General features: G+C 33.8%; 3 protein-coding genes across 3 annotated transcripts; 1 reads left to right on the forward strand and 2 right to left on the reverse strand.

Annotated features, from left to right (window-relative positions):
- The first annotated feature begins 13,784 nt into the window (after window positions 1-13,784).
- On the forward strand, window positions 13,785-15,474 carry LOC112769165 (uncharacterized). Its single transcript, XM_025813607.3, has 2 exons — window positions 13,785-13,991; window positions 14,561-15,474. The coding sequence occupies exons 1-2, from the start codon at window positions 13,950-13,952 to the stop codon at window positions 15,326-15,328; spliced, it is 810 nt and encodes a 269-aa protein (XP_025669392.1). The 5' UTR covers window positions 13,785-13,949; the 3' UTR covers window positions 15,329-15,474.
- Window positions 15,475-16,712: 1,238 nt separating this feature from the next.
- On the reverse strand, window positions 16,713-18,144 carry LOC112769168 (large ribosomal subunit protein uL23). The gene is made up of 4 exons (XM_025813609.3): window positions 18,017-18,144; window positions 17,867-17,923; window positions 17,084-17,447; window positions 16,713-16,991 (listed from the first exon to the last, which is right to left on the reverse strand). The coding sequence occupies exons 2-4, from the start codon at window positions 17,880-17,882 to the stop codon at window positions 16,907-16,909; spliced, it is 465 nt and encodes a 154-aa protein (XP_025669394.1). The 5' UTR covers window positions 17,883-17,923; window positions 18,017-18,144; the 3' UTR covers window positions 16,713-16,906.
- A 414-nt stretch (window positions 18,145-18,558) lies between these two features.
- Window positions 18,559-20,972, reverse strand: LOC112769163 (monofunctional riboflavin biosynthesis protein RIBA 3, chloroplastic). Its single transcript, XM_025813604.2, has 7 exons — window positions 20,799-20,972; window positions 20,368-20,713; window positions 20,072-20,293; window positions 19,651-19,976; window positions 19,432-19,561; window positions 19,070-19,366; window positions 18,559-18,979 (listed from the first exon to the last, which is right to left on the reverse strand). Exons 1-7 carry the CDS (start codon window positions 20,855-20,857, stop codon window positions 18,722-18,724), a joined length of 1,638 nt encoding a protein of 545 aa, XP_025669389.1. The 5' UTR covers window positions 20,858-20,972; the 3' UTR covers window positions 18,559-18,721.
- Between the last annotated feature and the right edge of the window lie 1,071 nt (window positions 20,973-22,043).

Genomic DNA, 22,043 nt, shown 5'->3' on the forward strand with positions numbered 1-22,043 from the left:
ATATATACCACGCCTTCATTTTTTTGGTCGTCGTAATTAGAAGCCCATTTAACAAGAAAGAAAAAAAGTGGGCCTAATAAATGAGGCCCATTATTTTTGCCCAGTTAACGAGGCCCAATCTTAGTTAAAATATTAAACTTGGTTATTGTAGGGCATCTACAAAAAATTACACTCCTGGACCCAAAAAACGTCACACTAAAAATTGGATCTGATGTGAAAAAAAAAAGTGAAAAGATAATATGAGTAAGGTGAATGCTATGGTGCCTAAAAGGTTAAAACATAGTACCTAACTTACTAAAAAAGGCAAAGAAATAATATTTAATAAATTTTAAATATTTTATGTTTATTTTATACATTTTATTTTTTACTTATAAAAGCAAGTTAGGCAATTTAGGCACCACAATGAAAAGCACCATAGAATTCACCTATGAGTAATTAATTACTGTTGAATTTGTAATTTTTATTATGTATGGGTTGTTCTATCTTGATTCAAAAGTGATTGAATTTTCATTTTTTCACTTTACGAATATCCTAACTTTGTAATAACAATCTGTTTGTTAGTAATTCAATATCACTGAATGATTCTCCACTTGAAATTTGAAATAAATAAGGTTTTAGCTCAACTCATTCCTGCCAAATACATGATATTATTCTTTGAACGGCAATTTTTCATATTTTCAGTTTTAAATATAAAGAATTATATATAAAAAATTAGGAATTTCTAATTATTTGATTTGTTCAAACTTCTTGTTGGAAAGTTTTGAATTTAAGCTCAGCTTTCCCTCTGTCGTTATCGTTTTATATATTTATGTATCAAGCACAACATCCATAGATACGAAAAGCATGACTAGAAGATATTTATATGGTGATGATAAGTGGATCACGAGCTATATATGTAGATATTTATATTTGTATATAATTGTCGGTGGTACAGATATATATGTTTTTGGAATATTATATACAATACCACCTAGAAAGTAAGAATACACTAGTTTATCATGATTTCATTATTTAGTTAATTTTAAGTTACATCTCAGTTCCACGTTTTTACCATACGAAGAATATAATCATTATTCATTCAAAATGTTACTTCAAAGAGAGATTTAAATGTAAAAGGTTCCCTTCATTTTGTTCCCTTGATTCCATCTTCGTTACCTTTTCACAAGAAGCCCAAACTATTGGAATGATTATTGTTGGAGCGCTTAGCTTATTACTTATTAGTACATAAATACATATTATTCCCTTTCTTCAATCATGAGGCAACACGGTTTTCTCTTGACTAACTCAGCTCCTAGCTAAAATCATTACAATAATAGTGCATGTTGCTTTGCTCTCGTTGAATGCATGGTTTGACCATTATTCCAATTAGTGCCTTCATTATATATATTCCACTAACCTTGCTTGCTTCATTTCTTTTACGGGCCTAGGTCATTATCATTATTAGGTCCTTTATCTTCTAGATTATTTCAAAATATATAGATGTGCCTTTCTAATATAAATGCATTATTGACTCTAAATTATGATTTTTCCCTTAAGAAAATTTAATAGCTCTTTTTCTTTTTTTTTAAATAGTAGTTTTCAAACTAAATTATTCAGTAAATTGCTTCATGAGAAGGGAAGAGAATATATAATTGACGTGTGTGGTGTTTCTTTTTTTTTCTGCCGTCACAAACCTACCCATTCACCAACTTTGCCTCCCTAACTATAATGTACCAACATATATATCTCAGATAAGCCCTTGTCACTCCTGCTAGATTATATATTTGGACTAACTCTGAAGCTTTTATGTTTTTAGCTTTTTAATTTTCCTGCTTTAATTTGTTATATACTGTTGAGTCAAACCAAACTCCAACTACCTTTTTCGCATATAAAAATAAATAAATAAGAAAAATGTTAGGGCCAACAACTTTGTGATTTGTAGCCATCAAATAGTTATTAATGATGATTTTAATGGTGTAAGATGGGTGTGAAATTTCATCCAATGACTCATTTTTTTTTACTAGTTATATGCTGGTCAAAATTTAATAAAGTTTGCTCTTTGCAAAGATCATTCATTTTTGACCGCGTGTTTAAATCAGTTATCAATTTTACCTTTTCAGGATCCAATGTTACAAGTAATAATCGCTTCATTACTGAGAGAATCGCACCCTGTATGCATATATCGGCTTACTGTTTATGATTGGTTGTTGGCATCATCATAACATCTTAGCTATATATAGAACTCTTATACAAAAACAACTATTTCTCACTGTATATTAAAATCAAGTCACTAAAATAAATTATTAATATAAAAATAATACTTTTATGTATCTACTACACGTGGACTGTACTACTAGGAAATTAGAAAAGAAAATTAAAAAAAAAAGATAATAATTAAGACTGGATGTATGAAAAATGTGAAATGAAGTTTCATTTCTACGATAGTGCACGTGTTAAGCATTTCTGAAATGCAAGTATATGTAAGTTAAGGTATAGTAGCTAAGCTAGCTAGCTAGGTGGAGATCAGCACAAGGTGCAAGTTGGATAGACACAGACATGATGTTCATGTATATAGCCACATATATATGCATATCTCTCTCTTTAATTTGAACTTTTGCATCATGGAAGAGCATCCACTACACAGTGCAAACCCAACTAGACTACTATTCTTGATTTGGTTTCTGCTGCTACGGTAACGGTCTTTGTATTTTGCCAATGACGCCAAGCCTCGATGGAGGTCAATGAGTTGCGTGGCATGCATGGACCGTATATGCAATTGCATGTGCATTTCCGCCACGTGTCACGTAATAACGGCCAATGGGTATGCGCGCGAGGCGTGTTCCGTTACGGGCCCCACATGATTTGTACCTAACGCCCATGTGCCACCCCCACCCTATTAGTATTATCATGATAAAAACAACCTCCCACATTCCAATTAATTTAACCCTCTAATAAATAAGAATAAATTCTCACAAAAAATCGAACTCTTGACTTTTAGGATCTAATGTTTTAATATTATGTCATGATACCATTTATCTCAAAAACTTCAGTTGATGAAAAAAGATAACATTAATAATTATATTTCTAATATTTTCTAAATTTTCATTGTATATATTGTATAAATATTCTATTAGCTCCTCATACTTTTCTTAAATTGTATTACCAATAGTATAATCTTTGATATGGATAGGACTATATTATATCATATGTAAGCTAACTTGTTAAAGCTATGATGTAACAAGGGACAAAAGCCTTGGCTATTATGCAAAGTCTCCTAATACATGCATGTGTATGTGAACTCAAAATAAACAAAACTAAACAGAAAATCAGGGGTGGAGGCAAATATTCCATCCAACTTGTAACACGTGTCGGTCACGACGTACTATGGTAATAGTATTTTATCTTTTTTTTTTTAAAATATTTCGTTATTCATACTCATCTAGATATATAATAACATTTATTATCTTATATGAAAAATCAAATTAAGAAATATAAGCAAGGATGCATGATTGGGTCGACAGGTAAAGTCGTTACCCGTTAGAGAAGAGTGGAGGTAAAAGCCCAAGTGGTCTCCACTTTATTGGACCATTCTTCCAACTTAGACAAATACAATTACAACAATGCCCCTAGAAGCATTCACAACCACAACCATAGCACATAGGTTTGCATGCTTTACCACAAACATTTAGCTGCAATTTCTCGTCTCCTATGACTATGACCGTAATTAAATTGGGTTTAAACATTACAATAATTTATCTCCACCATTATTGCAAGCTACACTTTCTTTTTTTCTATGATTATTTTCTTTCATTTTTCATTTGGAAGCAATTGCTTGTTTATATACACATCGTATTGAACGATGAGAAGTCTAGTTCGTAATTTAAAATTATCCTTTAATTAGGAAGCTAATGAAGCGAAGGGTGGTTAACTTCATCGATCAACCTTCTATTTATAGTTTTATACTATGATGATGAGAAGAGCGCAATAAATTAAATAATTTAGTTGGCTAACATATTTTTTGTGTAACCGAATTGCGGGAAGAGGTATAAAATAAAATAATTGACCGATTAAAAGTATTTAAGGTTGATTATATAGATGTATGCACACGCATAAATGCATGTTATTGTGAGCGGCCGCAAGCTAGATTCATTGTATTGAAAAGTGTGACTTTTATTTTAAGCACCATTTGTCGTATGCCATGCTTTCTTTTCTAAACGATAATCTTAACTTGTTGTATTGGATTTTTCCTCCTTTAACTGAAACTCAAAATTACAAATAATGGTTCTCAAATAGTACTGGGTAAAGGAATAATATCTAGCAATGGATTAATTGTTCAAATTCGGGAAACTTGTGACTCGAGCTCAAAGAAAAAGAAGAGATTCAGATTAAAGAAAAGGTTTGGTACACAAATTTAAGTGGTGAACCTCACAAATCAGGAGTGGGAGGTTGCTGTTATATAGTAAAGTTAACTCAGCATAGGTAACCTAACTAATTTGCTAAAATAATGTTACAGCTAGTTACAGCTAACTTAAAGCATAGCCAATCTAACTAATTTGCTAAAATGATGTTATTAGCTTAAGGTATCAACATCCCCCCTCAAGCTGGATAGTGAAAATTCACTAATCCAAGCTTGGAATACATCTGCTTGAAGGGCCCAGGAGGCAAAGCTTTGGTGAATACATCAGCTGTTTGGTGAGCTGAAGAGATTGGCAGTAGCTTGAGTATCCCAACTTGAACCTTTTTCCTTGTGATATGGCAATCCACTTCTATATGTTTGGTTCGCTCATGAAAGACGGGATTGGCAGCGATATGGAGTGCGGATTGATTGTCGCAGTACATTGTGAAAGGCTTTGGATGATCGACATTGAGGTCCTTGAGGAGATAAAGAAGCCATTGTCCTTCGATGGAACCAAGGGCCATTGCCCTATATTCAGCCTCGGATGAAGAGCGAGCCACCGTGGCTTGTTTCTTGCTCTTCCAAGAGATGAGGGAAGTGCCAAGAAAGAAGCATTGTCCAGAGATAGAACGACGTGTATCGGCACAGGTCGCCCAATCAGAATCTGTGTAGCCAGATAAAGAGAGGTCAGAGTCGCTGCTGAAGAAAAGGCCAGTTGCTGGAGAGGCTTTGAGATAGCGAAGAAGATGCATGCCAGCTCTATAATGATCATTAGTAGGACAATCTAGATATTGACTAAGTTTGCTGACCGCGAAAGAGATGTCCGGACGTGTGTTAGTAAGGTAGATGAGGCGCCCAATGAGTTGCCTATACTTGGTTGTATCTTCGAGTCTAGTGCCTGAAGTCTTTGTAAGTTGAGAGTTGTAACACATGGGAGTGGAAACAGGTTTGGATGTTAACATACCAAAATCTTTGAGGAGATCAAGGGTATATTTTCGTTGATAGAGAGCAATTCCCTTACTATTTCGAGCAATTTCCATGCCAAGAAAGAACTTGAGTTGACCAAGGTCCTTAATGGTGAATTTCTTGTCAAGAAGTGTCTTCAGGTTGTTAATCTCTTGCATGTCATCCCCAGCCATGACGATATCATCAACGTATACTAAAACTGCTGTGAATTTGTTGCTAGTTTGTTTAGTAAATAATGAATAGTCATGCTTAGACTGCACATAACCCGCTGCTGTGAGGACAGAGCTGAGCTTCGAATTCCACTGCCTGCTCGCTTGTTTGAGTCCATAAAGGGACCTTTCAAGTTTGCAAACAGTATTGGAAGGGACTTGTAGTCCTAGTGGTGCTTTCATATAGACTTCTTCGGGTAAATCGCCATGTAAAAATGCTGTATTGACATCCAATTGGTGAAGGTGCCAGCCCTTTACTGCTGCAAGAGCCAAGATGAGTCTGAATGTTGTCATTTTAACCACCGGACTAAATGTATCGAAGTAGTCAAATCCCGCAGTTTGAGTAAATCCTTTTGCGACAAGTCTTGCTTTGTGTCTTTCGATGGTTCCATCAGACTTGTACTTTGTTTTGAAGACCCATTTGCAACCTATTGCCTTTTTCCCAACAGGGAGGGTTGTGAGAGACCAAGTTCTATTGCTTTCAAGAGCTAAAAGTTCATCACTGATAGCTTTCTTCCAACAATCTTCCTTCACAGCTTCTTCAAAAGACTTGGGTTCGGTGTTGGATGATATGGTGAGGGAAAAATGTCTCTGAGATAGTGAGAGTGCATCATATGATAAGTGAGCAGAAATTGGATACCTGCAAGGACTATTGGCAATAGCTTTAGAAGATGAAGTTTGCATGCAATGATAGTCCTTTAAGTAATTTGGTGGCTTTCTTGTTCTGCATGGTCTCTCATTCAATTGTGATTGTGTGTGTATCTGTGTATGAGGTAATGGTGTTTGTGAAGGAGGAGATGATGATGTATGATCAAAAGTTTGTTGATTTAGTGAATTTGAGGAATTCGGTGTGGGTGTGTGATCGGACGATGTATTAGATGCTAATGTTTGATCATGAGATGATAAACTATGTGGTGGTGCCTGATTATGAGTGAGAGTGTCTAGTGCATGATATATATGTGATGCATGAGATGTAATAGTAAAAGGATCTGTTTCATCAAAAACGGGTAAAGATGATTTCAAAAGTCTTGGGTTCTCAATTTGAGTGTTAGTGCTCTTTGTGATAAGAGGAAAATGAGACTCATAAAACACAACGTTCCTTGAAATGAAAACCTCTTTATTTGTTAAATCCATCAAAATGTATCCTTTAGTGTTTGATTTGAATCCGAGGAACAGACATTTCCTGGCCCTACTGTCAAGCTTCTTCCTATTTGCTATCAATGTACAAGCAAAAGCAAGGCAGTTAAACACTTTTAAGGAGCTAATGTCAGGTACCTTTCCATATAAAATGCTAAATGGTGAGTTCTTCTTTAGCTTAATGCTAGGTATTCTATTCATCAAGTACACAGCATGATGTATTGCATGAGGCCAAAGACATTTGTGAAGGTTTGATTGAAAAATAAGACCTCTAGCAATGTTAAGAATGTGTTGGTGCATCCTTTCCACAACGCCATTTTGTTGTGGAGTTTCTACACATGAAGTTTGATGAATGATACCTTTAGATTGGTAAAAAGAGGTGAGATTAAATTCTGGACCATTATCAGATCGAATGGCCTTTATTGTTTTGTCGAATTGAGTTTCTATCAAGAAAATAAGTTTTTAACCAAATTTGAAACTTCAGATTTCAGTTTGAGAAAATGTACCCATGTATATCTACTCTTATCTTCAACTATTGTCAAAAAATATTTGAAACCGTTGGTTGAAGGAATGGAAATTGGTCCCCATATATCAAAGTGTACTAAATCAAAAAATTCATTAGATGTAGTAGAACTAACAGGAAAGGGAAGTCTCTTTTGTTTAGAGAAATGGCAAATATCACATGGTTGTTTAAATTCTTTACCATCTACAAAAGGATAAATGTCATGCATCAATTGCAAAGTATCTTTTGGTATATGACCTAGTCTAAGGTGCCACAGATTATTAATATTGCTAGTGCAACTTATTGTGCTATTGGAAAGAGAAGTGTCATTGCGGCATGCTCCATCATGTGTAGTATGTGGAATTTGTGATTGTTGAATGAGAGATGAGGCAGAATTTTGAACCAGTTTAGTGTTGGGTTGAATAGTCAAAGAGTATAATCCTCTATTTTTCTCAGCTGTGCCAATCGTCCTCCATGTATTCAAATCCTGTATCTCACAGCTCTTGTCAGTGAAAGAAGCTTTGCAGTGTAAGTTTTTAGTTATTTGAGAAATTGAAATAAGATTGAAATTGAAATTAGCAATGTATAAAACATTTGTAAGATAAAGATCTTTTGAAAAAAGAATGGTTCCAGAAATAGAAGTGATAGTATGAGAACCATTAGGTAATTTGACCAAAATTGGTTTTATATGAGTGTAGTGGATAAAATCAGTAAGTGTGTGACAGACATGATCAGTGGCTCCTGAATCAAGTATCCAAGAGTTGGAATAAAATGATTTCAATGACAAGAGATGTGATATGTGTGTGCTCATGTGTAGGGTGTGAGTAGGAATACCTGACTCTGAAGAATTGATTGTGGCACCAAGAGACTGAGAAGGGGATTGTTGCAGTAAAGCTATGAGTGCTTGTTTTTGATCTTGAGTGAAAGAGAGCTCAGCACTACTACCTTCTTGTTGTGGAACAAGATTTGACCTCTACTTTCATCAGATTCTGCAGTGGTCATCACATTCATTGTTAATGTGTTGTGCTTTTGTTGTTGCTTGAGATGGGGTGGTAAACCATGCTTTTTGTAGCAGGTGTCTACAAGATGACCAGTCTTGTGACAGTAGGAGCAAGTTTTGGATGGTGGCCTTCCAAAACGGCCACCTCTTCCTCTAACCCCTCTACCTCGCCCTCGAGTAGCCAGATGCTGAAATCCAAGAGAGGTGTCAAAACTGGATTGAGCAGCTAGAATTGTTTTTGATTCAAGAATGTCAGGGGTGGTTAATTGTCGTTCTTGCTGGGTCAAGAGTGCAAAGGCATCATTGATTGTTGGGAGTGGCTTCATTAATATGATATGTGATCTCGCTACAGCATATTGTTCGTTGAGACCCCTTAAAAACCTAACTAAGTAGCGGTCTTTTCTATAATTTCTAACAACACTTAGTCCACAAGTACAAGATTCTCCACAATTGCAATGAGGAATTGGCTGAAAGATGTCTAATTCTTGCCATACAGCTTTCAATTTAGTGAAGTATGAAGTAATGCTCAACTCACCTTGTTTGATGGAGAACAACTCTTCCTCAAGTGTAGCTATTCTAAACACGTCCCCCTGAGAGTATCGATGTTAGAGATCACGCCAGATATCAGCAGCATTGTCATTCCATATTACACTATGAAGAATTTCTTCACTGATCGAAGAAGCTAGCCAAGACACTATATGAGTATTGCACTTCTCCCAAGCCATGAAATTGGGGTCATTTTCTTGAGGTTTCGGGAGACTTCCATCCACAAAACAGAGCTTGTTCTTTCCTTTTAGCGCCAATGTCATGGCTCTTGACCATGTGCTGTAATTATGAGTGGTTAACACAACGTTAATGATGGAGATGCCAGGATTTTCTCCATGATGCAAGAAATAAGGGCTTGATGGGTCAGAGATAGAATTGACTTGAGTTCTGGGTATATGTGATTGAAGGTTGGATATTTGAGATAATAAACGAGCTAGGTTTTGAAGATCAGAAATTGAAAAATTTGAATTCGGGTTTTTATTGTTGGACCCTGGATTCACCCGTGTGCCATAGTTGTTTAAGAAAAGAGAAGAAAGAATTTGAGGTTGAGAAGATGAAGGAACACGAACGGAGTCACAAGACGCTCACCGCACCATGTTCAAATTCGGGAAACTTGTGACTCGAGCTCAAAGAAAAAGAAGAGATTCAGATTAAAGAAAAGGTTTGGTACACAAATTTAAGTGGTGAACCTCACAAATCAGGAGTGGGAGGTTGCTGTTATATAGTAAAGTTAACTCAGCATAGGTAACCTAACTAATTTGCTAAAATAATGTTACAGCTAGTTACAGCTAACTTAAAGCATAGCCAATCTAACTAATTTGCTAAAATGATGTTATTAGCTTAAGGTATCAACATTAATATTGAACAATCCAATGTTTCATCACATCATATTTTATGGACAACAAGTGAAGTAAGTTCCTTCGATATATCGTCTAAGATGAGGAACAATACATTCTTATTAGCATTCGATTATAGGTTTGGATAATGAAAAGTACCCCTAACTAGGGGTGCACATGGGCCGGGTGAAGCCAAGTTTGATGTGACCCAAATCCGACCCGAAATATATACCGGGTCTATTCATGAGACCCGAACCCGGCCCTAAACCCGATGAAATCAATACACTTTCGGGCCACAATTATACCGGGTAAAAATCAGATAAAAATCGGGCCGTTAACATTACATTACGTTGATACCTTCTTGTAAGCTAGCATGTAAAAATATCCAAATTTTCAAGACTCCAACCATTATTTAACATGGTAAAATTCACTTGGAAAAATATAACAAGAACCAACACTTCTTCAAAGTTAAAGCATAACCACAATCAATACTAAAGTATAACCACAATCAATACTAATATTGTCTAATAATACCAAATATTTAAATCAATACAAATAACACAATATTATGCATTAGTCTAAAGTTTTTTGCATTCTAAACATAAAAATATTAACTTATAGTCTTATAATGACTAATAACACAAAATATTAAGATTTACAATACTTAAATTCCACATAAGAATAGTTATGATCCATCACTAATAACATAAAATATTAATTGTGTATGATGACCGGGTCACCGGGCCGACTTCGGGTGACTCGAGCTATGACTCGGACCCGACCCGAAATAATGACCGGGTCTATTTTTGAGACCCTTACCCGACCTTAAATCTAATGAAATCACACCAAATTAATCCAAAAGTGTTCGGGACCGGACCGGACCTTCGGACCGGGCGGGGTCTGTGCACCCCTACCCCTAACTTTCTTTTAAGAATCAAAAGTACAAGTTTACAAGTTCTTTTATTTGTCTAATTATACTTTTAAAAAGCATGAATATCTCTCCAATAAATATCAACAGAGCTACCCTTACTCTTTGTGATGCCTTTGGTAGAAGTTAGTAGAAGACTTTTTTCTTACAAACAAATGGAAAATATATAATTTAACAAATATTAAGGACTAATACTAGTATTAGTCAACACTTTATTATTATACTATCAAGAATTAAAATTTAATATTTAGAATTTCAAATTTAGTATTTAAAGTATAAAGTGTTAGAATCAATTTAGATTGATGGGTTTAGTAATTAGCTCACTAATTTATTTAAATAAATATCAAATGTTTAAATTTTATCTTGTGCGGCAGTAATTTCTTAAATAAAATTTAAATTTATAATAGATTAATTTTTTATCTATTAGACTAAAAAATATCATAAAAAATAAAAAATATATTAGCCAAATATTAATAAAAAAATAACAAATTTTGTTAAGCATGTAACATTATATTACTCAATCATTTATTAGGCCATAAAATTATATTTTGTTAAGCATGTAACATTATATTACTCAATCATTTATTAGGCCATAAAATTATATCTTACAACATTTGCAATATAAATCTTACTATATTTGTATATGAAGTTAAGAACAATTCCAATAGAATTAATTTTGAGTATCACTATAAATGAACTGATATAAAATTAAAATTTGTATTGGATGTTATTTTTAAAATGCTATTGATATTAATAAAGAAATAAAAGAAGAGTTGCCACCTGTTTAAACACATTAAATGAATACTAATGGTATTATTGTAACATTATTTTATTGTAATGTTGTAATAAAGACTCGGCCAACATTTACTCAAATAAATGAAATGCATTCAGTTGTACTCTGTATTTTATTACTTTATTTTTTTTATTATTTTCTTATCAATTTAATAGAAAAATAAATCCAGATAAGTTGAATATAAATTTTTATCAATTTTACTCTATTTTTTATTATGTTTAATTAGGTAATATTTTAAAATTTATTTTTATTAATGTGTAATATTTTTTAAATATGATATATAATTATTAATTTTATAATTCTATTTTTTATTTTAGTTAAGTTTTTACAATTTAATTAAATTAATTTAAAATAATTTAAATTTTAAATTAAAATAAAATTATACGTTAAAATAACAAATTTTACATTAAATTTTAAATTAAATATTCTAATATATAACTCCACAAATACTTATACTATATCTTGTGAATCCAAAATAAAATAAAACATTAGAGATGCTTTTAAATCTCATGACATTTATTGTCACTCTTATATATATGTAAACATAATAATTAACCTTGTAAAAATGGTAAGAATATATATCGCCTAATAAATTTGACGATACTATTCATGACTAAGAAATAAAAAAACGAACATATATGATATAGCTAGTAAATTTTGAATAATATTTATATTATTCTTAGACAAAGAATATTAATATTAAAAAAAATACTGAGAAAAAAATATATTATATAATAATTTTTTTAATAAAAATAGTTAATTAATAAATTTTGAAGATAATAATCTAATTATTTGTCAAGTAATATAAAGTAAAATTTAATTATTTATACTTTTATATTAGAATTTAAAATATTATTTTAATATTATAAAAAATTTATTGCATAATAATTAATTTTAATGAATAAAAAATGCTCATAATTTTTGTATTATGTACTTTATATTTATTTATGTATTGAGATATTCTATATTTATTAGGATTTATCAATGTTCTTCTTTTATATTAGTATTTAATTTTTATTTAATAAAATATGATAGTTTATATAAATGTGATATATCTAATACGCACAAAATTATTGTGCTCGTTTTAGACCTATCCGTCAATGAGTACATGTTATGAATAAAAGAGAAAATGACAAATCTATTCATAACTTTTTGGTCCGCGAACATTTAAGTTCCTGACCTCTTCAAAATCTGGACACATTTATCCCTAGGTCAAATTTGTCTGATTTAAAAATTTTTCTCACGTGTGCATTCGTATCAACCAAGTCAGTATAATGGAAGTCACGTTTGATTTTGTTTATTGGGTCTGACATACCCAAATAAACATGAGGAATCTAGGGGTGGCAACGGGGTGGGTAGGAGCGAATTTTTACTCTACCCAATCCAGTCTCACCTTACAATAACCCGCATAAAACCCTATTCATGGGTAGTAAATGGTTGAACCCTAACCTACCCCGTAGGTATCTGTTCCTATAATTGTTAAAATCTAATAAATAAAGTTAAATTTCAAAATTTATATAACTTTCATCACATACATAACATAAATTAAAATAAAATTTTAAATATGATAAAATATTATCAATTATTTTACTAATTATTTTATATATATTACACATATTATATATTAAAATTATATTTTATATATATATATCGGGACGAGTAGTACTTAAATCCGGTCCCGTCCCGCCCAAAAACTCGTTTTACTAAAAATCTGCTCTGGTGCGGAACAGATAATTACCTGCTCCGAACGGGTAGGTACCTACAGATTTGGGTGGTATTGCCATTTCTAAAAAAATTGATATGTTTAAATTTAAAAAAAATAAAAAATTTAAATACATTTTCAAATTTTTAAAAATTTAAATATTCGTAAATCAAGCCAATGAGTAATAACTCAAATGACATAGTCTCTCCATACTCAATTAAGAGGTTGGGGGTTCGAGTCTCCTATCTTTATCTTTGGTTAAAAAAAAAAAATATTCGTAAATCAAAAGTTCAAGAGACCTGAATAAAATGTTTACAATCTCTTTCAAGAAATTCTTCAACTAAAAACTTGGTAACTCAAAACTAATTTAAAGATAAATCAACCCAAATAAGCAATTAAGCACTCTATCAAAGACCTAGGGGCATTCACGTAAAAATCACAATAGCCGCATCAAAGTAAATAATAGACCCTATAGTCTATGGTTAAGGCGCACCGACTGAACTCAACTCTTTTTAATTTAAAAACAAAGTGGCGTTTACCTTTTGATAAACAAATAAAATGAATTATACATAAGAAAACAAAGCGAAAATTAAATCAAGGGATCATAAGGACAAAACCAATAGGAAGGAAGGGACAAGGGTCCTGAAAGAGTGGGAGAATTTTGGGATTTTAGAAATCGGGTAATAGAAAAAAAAAAGGAAACTATTTAATCTTTTATTTTTGTATAGAAGTTTTTGGACACTATCTAATTTAATTGTCATTTATTGGAGGATATAGGACTTTGAATCTTGGACCACACCACGTTCTCCCTCTACTCTTGTGTCTTGTCTTTGTGTGCGTTAATTCTCTCTATAAATAACACCTAATATCCAATCCTCTAATCCTCCCAAGTCTTCTTCACTCACTATTTGTTTTTTTTCCATTATTTCTCTTCCTTGGCTTTTTGCAACATAACATGGAAGACCCCTTAGGTTCCATATTCAATTCCCATCACGAGGTGGGTCATTAATCACTACTCATTTTCCTTCTCATTTTTCACTACCATTCACTCACTACACATTATAACTAACCTCTTTTTCCTTTTAATCACTTGCATTTTCATTTTTTTTTTTCTGTGTGTTATTGGAGGCTTTGTTTATTTGGTTAATTAGTTTCACTCTCAAGAATAAATAATTTTGTTGAGAATGGAGTATAGTTTAGTTCTTTCTGCATTTTGTTTCTCATAAAGCGGGTTTTTGTTGAAAAAAATTGTCATTTATATGCATGATTGTGACTCACAATATTTTGAGCCTATAATTTTTCCTTAATTTTGTGTTCCTTGATTCATTTCTCAGATTTTTTTAAAAAAATATCTTTTTTGCTTCTGAAAGAAGAAACTATTTATCTTTGACCCTTATTTTATGTATTATGATTTTCAAACTATAAATAGTAAATACCCATATTACCGCTGTTTCCAAATAAAACCAAGTTTATTATTTCCTTTTTTATTCAGTTAATTAATGCAAACAAAATAAGATTTCTTAATTGTTTATGAATTGAAGTTCCATTTTTGTTCTTCTTTTGCAGAGTGCTGATGAGTTGAGACAAAAGTTGAGCCTAACAAGAATCGAACTGGAGACTTTAAGAAGCGAGAACGTGGAACTGACGAACCTTTTGAACATGGCACAACAAGAGAGAGACGAAGCGAGGAACCAGCTTCAGAAGATGATGAAAGCACTGAAAATGATGAAGGGATTTTGTGTTGACGACAACAACAACAACAAGAACAACAACCTCGTATCACTTGCCGCCATTGCTAACAACACTAAAGCAAACTCAAGCATCACAGAATCAAACAGCCTCTCACGTGTTTCTTCTCCCGTTGATGCTGTTTCTTCATCACCAGAATTCTCAAACATGAACGTTAACAACGTTGTTGACTCTGGTTGTTTCTTCTATGAGAAGCCTGATCTTGATCCTGCAGATGCATTGATTGAGTGTCTCGCCAAGGGGAAAGTGTTGCCGCAGCAGGGGAAGCTTCTTGATGCTGTGGTGGACGCAGGTCCATTGCTCCGGTCTCTCATTCCGGCGGGGCCTCTTCCCACGTTTCGAAACCCGCCGCCATTACAGGACATCAAGGTTCCACCACTTTCAGTCAAAGGACTTGATTCCAGTGGGATCATTGAGTTGGGAAATTCCTTTGCAACAACAACAAACACTTGTTCTTGGAATTCACCTTCCTCTGTTCTCAACTTCGGTGGTGGTGGTTCTTGGAACAATGTTTTGCCGTTGACTTCAAATGTTTCTGGAGTCATGAAGTGTGCCCCGTCAAGGGTTGTGAGACAAAGGATTTGATTTAGCGAGTCTTTTTCTGTAAATGGAATTTAGAAACGATTGGTGTAAATGGCATACCAAGGTTTTTGATATAATGTAGTCCCACTCTGAACCTTTGAGTTTATGGAGACTTTTATTTTGATATATATTATTACTTTAGTTTCAAACTTTTGACTTGGAGTTATATCAAAGTAGTATACGGAAATAACAATGTTGGAAAACAACATTTTAAAACGGTGAAATCAACTAAGACAAGGCGAGTTATTATTTCCTGAAAATTATCTCCCACATTATACGTCCACATTTGGTACTTAGACATTATCTCCCGCATTTTTACTTAAGCTCTCTATTAAGTTCAATTGAAGGCCTTTACAAACTCATCAAGTGTTACTAATCTCTCCATTAAAATGTGTGATGGAAGGGAAGGATAGGGAAGTACTTTGTTTATTTATAGGCTGCTGTATTCTTTTCCTTGTAGTCAATTTCTCCGACATTCTCTTGTGTGTCTTCTTGAAAGCATACCGTTTTCTCATTAGGTGTCCTTCCTCCTCGGAAGTTAACCCTTCAAGCTCCCCTAATGATCTGCAGCATCATCAAGTTGTCATTGAGTCCTTCCCTGATATCTCTTCTCTACAAAGCGACGGCTTAGACAGCTCCGTGATAAGTTCTCTTCCGGTGTCGGAGTTCGAAAATGTGGGAGACCACAAGTCTATTAACGCAGATTGTGTCATTTGTCTCGGGGAATTTGAAAAAGGGGAGAAGCTTAAGCTGCTTCCTCAATGTGCTCATGCTTTCCATGTTTCTTGCATAGATGCATGGTTTCAGTCTCATTCAAATTGCCCACTTTGCAGGTCCCAAGTCCATCATGTTGAAGATGCTATCGCCGGGTATTCAGTGTCTTTGTATCCATTGCTGGAAACTCTGAGGAGGGAAGACTTTTCCCGAGACAGCGATGAACTAATCCGATCCGTTCGGTCCGAGGTCATACAAAGCTGGGCAAGTAGACCACACACACTGTAACCACCAGCCAGCCACCTTTGATTTGGATGGCTCCAGGTACTCAAACCATTCGGATTTGTTTGTTTGTTTATCAAAGTGTTGTGAGCCTCTTACCATGGTATCAGAGCCTACTCCTTGACTCATTATTGCTCAATACAACAAAATAAACATATGTATTCCAACCTTTATATATTTACGATTAACATAGTCATCTTTAAATCATGGTTAATCCAAACTCTACTTTTGACCAACATGTGACAACTCAATTTATAATTTTTACATTTTAATTTAAGTGTTTTTTTTTACCCTTGGAAAATAAATTTACATAGTCACAACTAGCAAGAATGATATGACGAGGATAGCAAACTTCTTATAATAAGATGTGTAGAATAAAATATCCCGAAAATTGGAAAATGATCCCTGCTCATTTACTCATCGGAATTGATATTGTAACGAGTAACTTAATTCAAACTGGAACAAAGTACACCAAATAACAAGCAGCAAAAATTTAGAACTAGGTTTTGTTTCAATAGTATCCATCAATTACCACCATAGCTAATATCTAAATAAAAAGTGATCCGGGTAAAGCCAGGAAACACCTTAGATGATTCCAATCTTGTTTGCTACATCCAAGGCATCATAATCAGGTGTCAACCTAACATAAGCCTTCTTGGTTCCATCAGGCCTACAACAAAGTAATACACATAAATTTATATGAAGATAGGTGATTTGATTATAAACAAATTTCAAATTACTAATGACTGCATAAAGGCTCACCTGATCAAAGTGTTTACTTTCTTGGCCTGGATGTCATACATTTTCTTCACTGCATCCTTGATCTTCTTCTTGTCAGCACGCAAGTCAACAATGAAAACCAAAGTGTTGTTGTCTTCAATCTTCTTCATTGCCGACTCGGTTGTGAGAGGGTATTTCAGAATTTGATAATGGTCAAGCTTGTTCCTTGGTGGGGCACTAATGCGGGGGTATTTGGGGTTCCTATCCTTCTTCAAAGTCTTAGGGCGATGGAATGTGACCTTTGTTCTGATCTTCTTGGCCTTCTTCTTAAAGGTAGCACCTGACTTCACTGCCTTAGCAGTTTTCAAGGCCTGAGCCTTTGGATCAGCCTTCTTTGAACTATCAACTGCATATAAAACAGAGTTATCAACCCATTGTAACATTCTTAATCTAAATCTCCACTTAAACTAAAAGCCTCAATGTAACTTTATGAAGGTAACCACATGATAATACAGCATAATGTAGGACCCAAATTAACGCAACAGAGTATTCTTTGTCACTAAAACTTCAATCATAGTTGCCACCAAACAAGTTCTAGTTATAATTTCATTGTAAATATGCAATTTGAAGTAATGCTCCAAGGTTAGAATCTACTATAGAAGGGGGTAAATATGATTCCCTACGGTTGGACACAGCTCATTTCATTTCCCCGAAAAAAATTGCATTTTGAAAAAGAAGCAGCAAGGCACAAATCTATAGCGTCAATTCGGTACAAAATAAGAATATTGATTGCTCAAGAGAAAGTAATGGTGACGAAGAAAATACCTTTAGCTGGGGCCATGGTTCTGCGGAAGATGAACGAACCTTACCTGTGGTGGAACCCTGAAAGTAAAGAAGAAAATGAAGTTAAGGTTCAGTGAAAGATGTTCAACAAAGCACAGGATAAGTTATGGTGTGCAGCAAGGTGAGACGCACCTGCAAGTAGTAGCTAGGGTTTGAATCGGGGAAGAAGAAGAAGAAGAACCACCCGACTCTTATACGAGTATCCACTACCCCATTTCTGGTTTATTTTTTATTGGGCCAATTTTATTTGGGCTACTTTGGGCTTTACTCTTGAACTATGGGCTTAGCCTATATAATGGTATACTTAACAGTCCAAAAAAAACGGGTCTGCTTGTCCAAATCCAATAATAGACGATGCTTGGGACCGAAAAAAAAGACAATGCTTGACCGAAAAGCAAGACCAAGAGAAAAAAAAGAAGCATTATTATTTTTCCGAAAAAAAATAATCATTAAACAGAATAATAATGATAACTAACTTGGGTTGGGTTGGTTGAGTGGTTAGTTCACTTGTTTTTTTAAGCAAGTATCGGAAGTTCGAATCCCACTGCGCGCGCAGTATTTGTGTATATGTTGCATACTTTTTTGCGAGGTTATCGTAGCTTAACAATGGTGGGAATAAATTTAGAAATACCAAGTAGGAAACTGTTGCATTATTTTTGAAAAAAAAATATATATGTCTATCAATGAAAAATGTGTTTATTTGAGTAATACAATGTATACAATCATGAGAGATGAATGCCATGAATAATTTATTGTTGGGGGTGACACCTTTGAAACAATTTTGTAACAATGGCATAAAAGACATCTTTTGTTGCAATAAATTTTGTGTAGACTATACTATGTATTCTCTTGTGAGTCTTGTTTATTTACAGTTGAATCATGGTTGAATCCAGGTAATGATCCTTGTAAATCAGAGGCATAAACATGACCCATCTTTATCCTTTTAGTTTCGAGGTATCGCTTGTTTTCCTCCGTGATTGGTGTCAACACAGGAACACGTCCTATGACTGCCAAACCATACCCTTTTAGACCAACAAACTTGGCTGGATTGTTAGTCATTAGCCGCATAGTTCGAACTCCTATGTCTCTCAGAATCTGCACATTTTTTTTTTTCATGGTATTCAATAAGTTTTTCATGGTTTTAGATACAGTATCCAAACAAGAAAAGTGAATGATGGACCTGACCTGGGCTCCAATCCCATACTCACGAGCATCAACGGCTAAACCAAGTTCAATGTTGGCTTGGACAGTGTCATGTCCTTGGTCCTGTAAATTATAGGCTTTAAGTTTGTGACCAAGTCCAATGCCTCTTCCTTCATGACCTCTAAGATACACAACTACTCCTCTTCCTGCTTCTTCTATTAACTGCATTGCCAAATCTAGTTGGTTTCCACAGTCACACCGAGCTGATCCAAATATGTCACCAGTTAAACATTCTGAATGCACTCTCACTAGCACATCTTGTCCATCTCCTATCTCTCCCTGTGTTTACTTAATCACTCAGTTTCTAACTATATATATTCAACATGTTCAATCAACTTTCTTACCTTCACAACAGCCACATGTTCAGTTCCATCTAACTTTGAGCTGTAGCAATATGCTTCAAAATCACCCCATTTCGTAGGCAACCTTGAAACACAAGTTCTTACAACCAATTCTTCGCGCTTTCTCCGGTACCTTGAGATGAGATTAGTTAACACACACAATCACATGATTAAAAAATTAACTGGGTTTAGATAATGCTAAATGATGCCTCTATATATTACCTTATCAAATCAGTGATTGAGACAATAGGAAAGTTGTATTCCAATGCTAAGTTTGTTAGAGTGGGCAAAGAAGACATGGAACCATCCTCATCATTAACAAGAGCTGAAAGAACAGAAACTGGTGGCAATCCAGCAAGTGAAACCAGATCAACTGAAGCCTCAGTGTGACCTGCTCTCCTTAGAACCCCACCATTTCTGTACTTCAAGGGAAACACATGACCTGGCTTTCTAAAATCTTCTGAGTTAGACTCTGGAGATGATAGAGCAAGAACTGTTTTCGCTCTGTCCGCGGCTGATACGCCTGTTGAAGTTCCAAATTTTGCATCCTACTCAGGTGAAAACAACATTCCTTTTAATGAAAAGCATAATGTTATGGTTTGCAAAGTAGAATTAGGCCTATAAGACTATGATAACACTTTACCACTGTGATAGTAAAGGTTGGGGCTGAAGAATCTTCATCTTCAGTTTCTGGTGACATGAGAGGAAGGTTGAGTCTTTGAAGATCCTCTTGTTTCATGCCAACAGAAACAATCCCTGATCCATGCCTAATCAAAAAGGCTATATCCTTGGTACTAGTCAGAGATGCTGCCATTACAAGGTTTCCTTCAACATCACCATTTTCATCATCTACCACAATCACAAACTAATAGAAAAAAAATAAAAATGAATGAGTTAGATTAAGAACATTAAACATAACACTTGATATAAATCTGTTACCTTTCCTTGGCGAAGTGCATTAAGTGCTTGCTCAATGGAAGAGTAACCCTTAGAGGGACAATCTGGATCACCTTCAGCATCACTCACAAAGAAATCAGTAGTTTCCTGTGTTATTTCAGCGTTCAATGTTCCAAATGGTGCTGAAGAAGAAGAAGAAGACGAAAACTGTTTTGAAGCATCACCTAAGAGGGACCCATTTTCATTGTTCCTTTTCAAGTTACCATTTTCATCAAAGAATTCATATCCAATAGCACAAGAAGCTGAATTCAACAACCTGTTGTTCCTCCATATGCCAAATCTCCCACTGTGATTATTATGATGGCTGCTATATGATCGTTGTTGCAAGCTGCAAAATAATCAAGAATAATAGTCAAGCTTATTTCAACTTTGAACTCAGCAAATTAATCAAGAAAAAATAGTGACACACATACCTTGAGCTGGTGATGACGTGGCCAATCAAAGGATGAGGGAAGAATGAAGCTGAGTCCATAGACTCTGTTCTGTGACTTTAAAAATACACAGATTAGTGCTCTTGTTTCGCCATGCATAATAATATATAGAAAAAAATATATATACATATATAAAAAAAATGTGGACCTCTAGTTATGGATGTGTTCCAAACGTAACTATATTATCCAACAAACATTTTCAACTTCTGCTTTGGAAAAGTATAGGTAATCAACAATACTTTTGAACAATGTGTAAAAAATGTGAATTAATAGAGTTAAAAGAGTAAATTTAATTAATAGCATTAAATTAGGGTGTAATGTATTTTTATTTGATTGGTAATTGTTCATGTTGTTTAAGATAGTCATTGTTTACCAAACACTCGCTTTGTGCTTTTATCAATCATTCAATACTAATAAGAAATCACACCGCGTTGTCTTTTTTGTTCATCATAATAATAGAGGAGAAATACCTACATATTTTTAAGACACATTAAACATGTAGTTAAAAAAATATTTATAATCACTTATTCATATTTATAGATAAAGAATAGTGAAGAATCTATTTGCTGTAAAAATTTTTTAAAAAGATACATAATTTGCTATAAAATATGTTTTATTTTTTATTTATGAATCAAACAACAATTACATGAGATGAATTATGTTACATAAAATATCACATCCAATTCAAAATATTAAAATGAAAAATTTTAAGGAACTATAGAATTTATTATTTTTAGTCATCACTTAATTATTAACTCAAATTTTTTAGTCTAATAATTTAATAACATATTTTATCTCATATTTTTAAATATTAACTGAGGACCATTTCTCTAACATTTCTCTATTAAAATATTAAATTTATAAATCTCTTCTCTCAAACTTTTCTTTTCTTTTTGTCTTTGATGTGGAATTAATCTTTCACATTTATTGTTCAACAATTATAAAAAATATAAATTTTTTTTTTATCGTATATCCTTTAAATAAAATAAAAAATATATAAGAAAAGATATTGTACGGTAAAAAAATAACTTCTTATAATATATAAATTGTAGATAATTTCAAAGTAAGCAAGCATGTGGACACCATTAGTGAAATATAATGAGCAGCAATCTTCCAAGTTGCAAGCATTAGTGTGGGCCGTTGGGCCTTTGAAGAAAAGAAGCAGTAGGCAAGAGGGGGCCCAATGGTGGGTAGGTAAATAGGGTTGACGAGACAGAATGGGCCCAT

The sequence above is a fragment of the Arachis hypogaea genome, chromosome 18 (assembly GCF_003086295.3).
Source record: "Arachis hypogaea cultivar Tifrunner chromosome 18, arahy.Tifrunner.gnm2.J5K5, whole genome shotgun sequence".
In the NCBI taxonomy this organism is placed as follows: domain Eukaryota; kingdom Viridiplantae; phylum Streptophyta; class Magnoliopsida; order Fabales; family Fabaceae; genus Arachis; species Arachis hypogaea.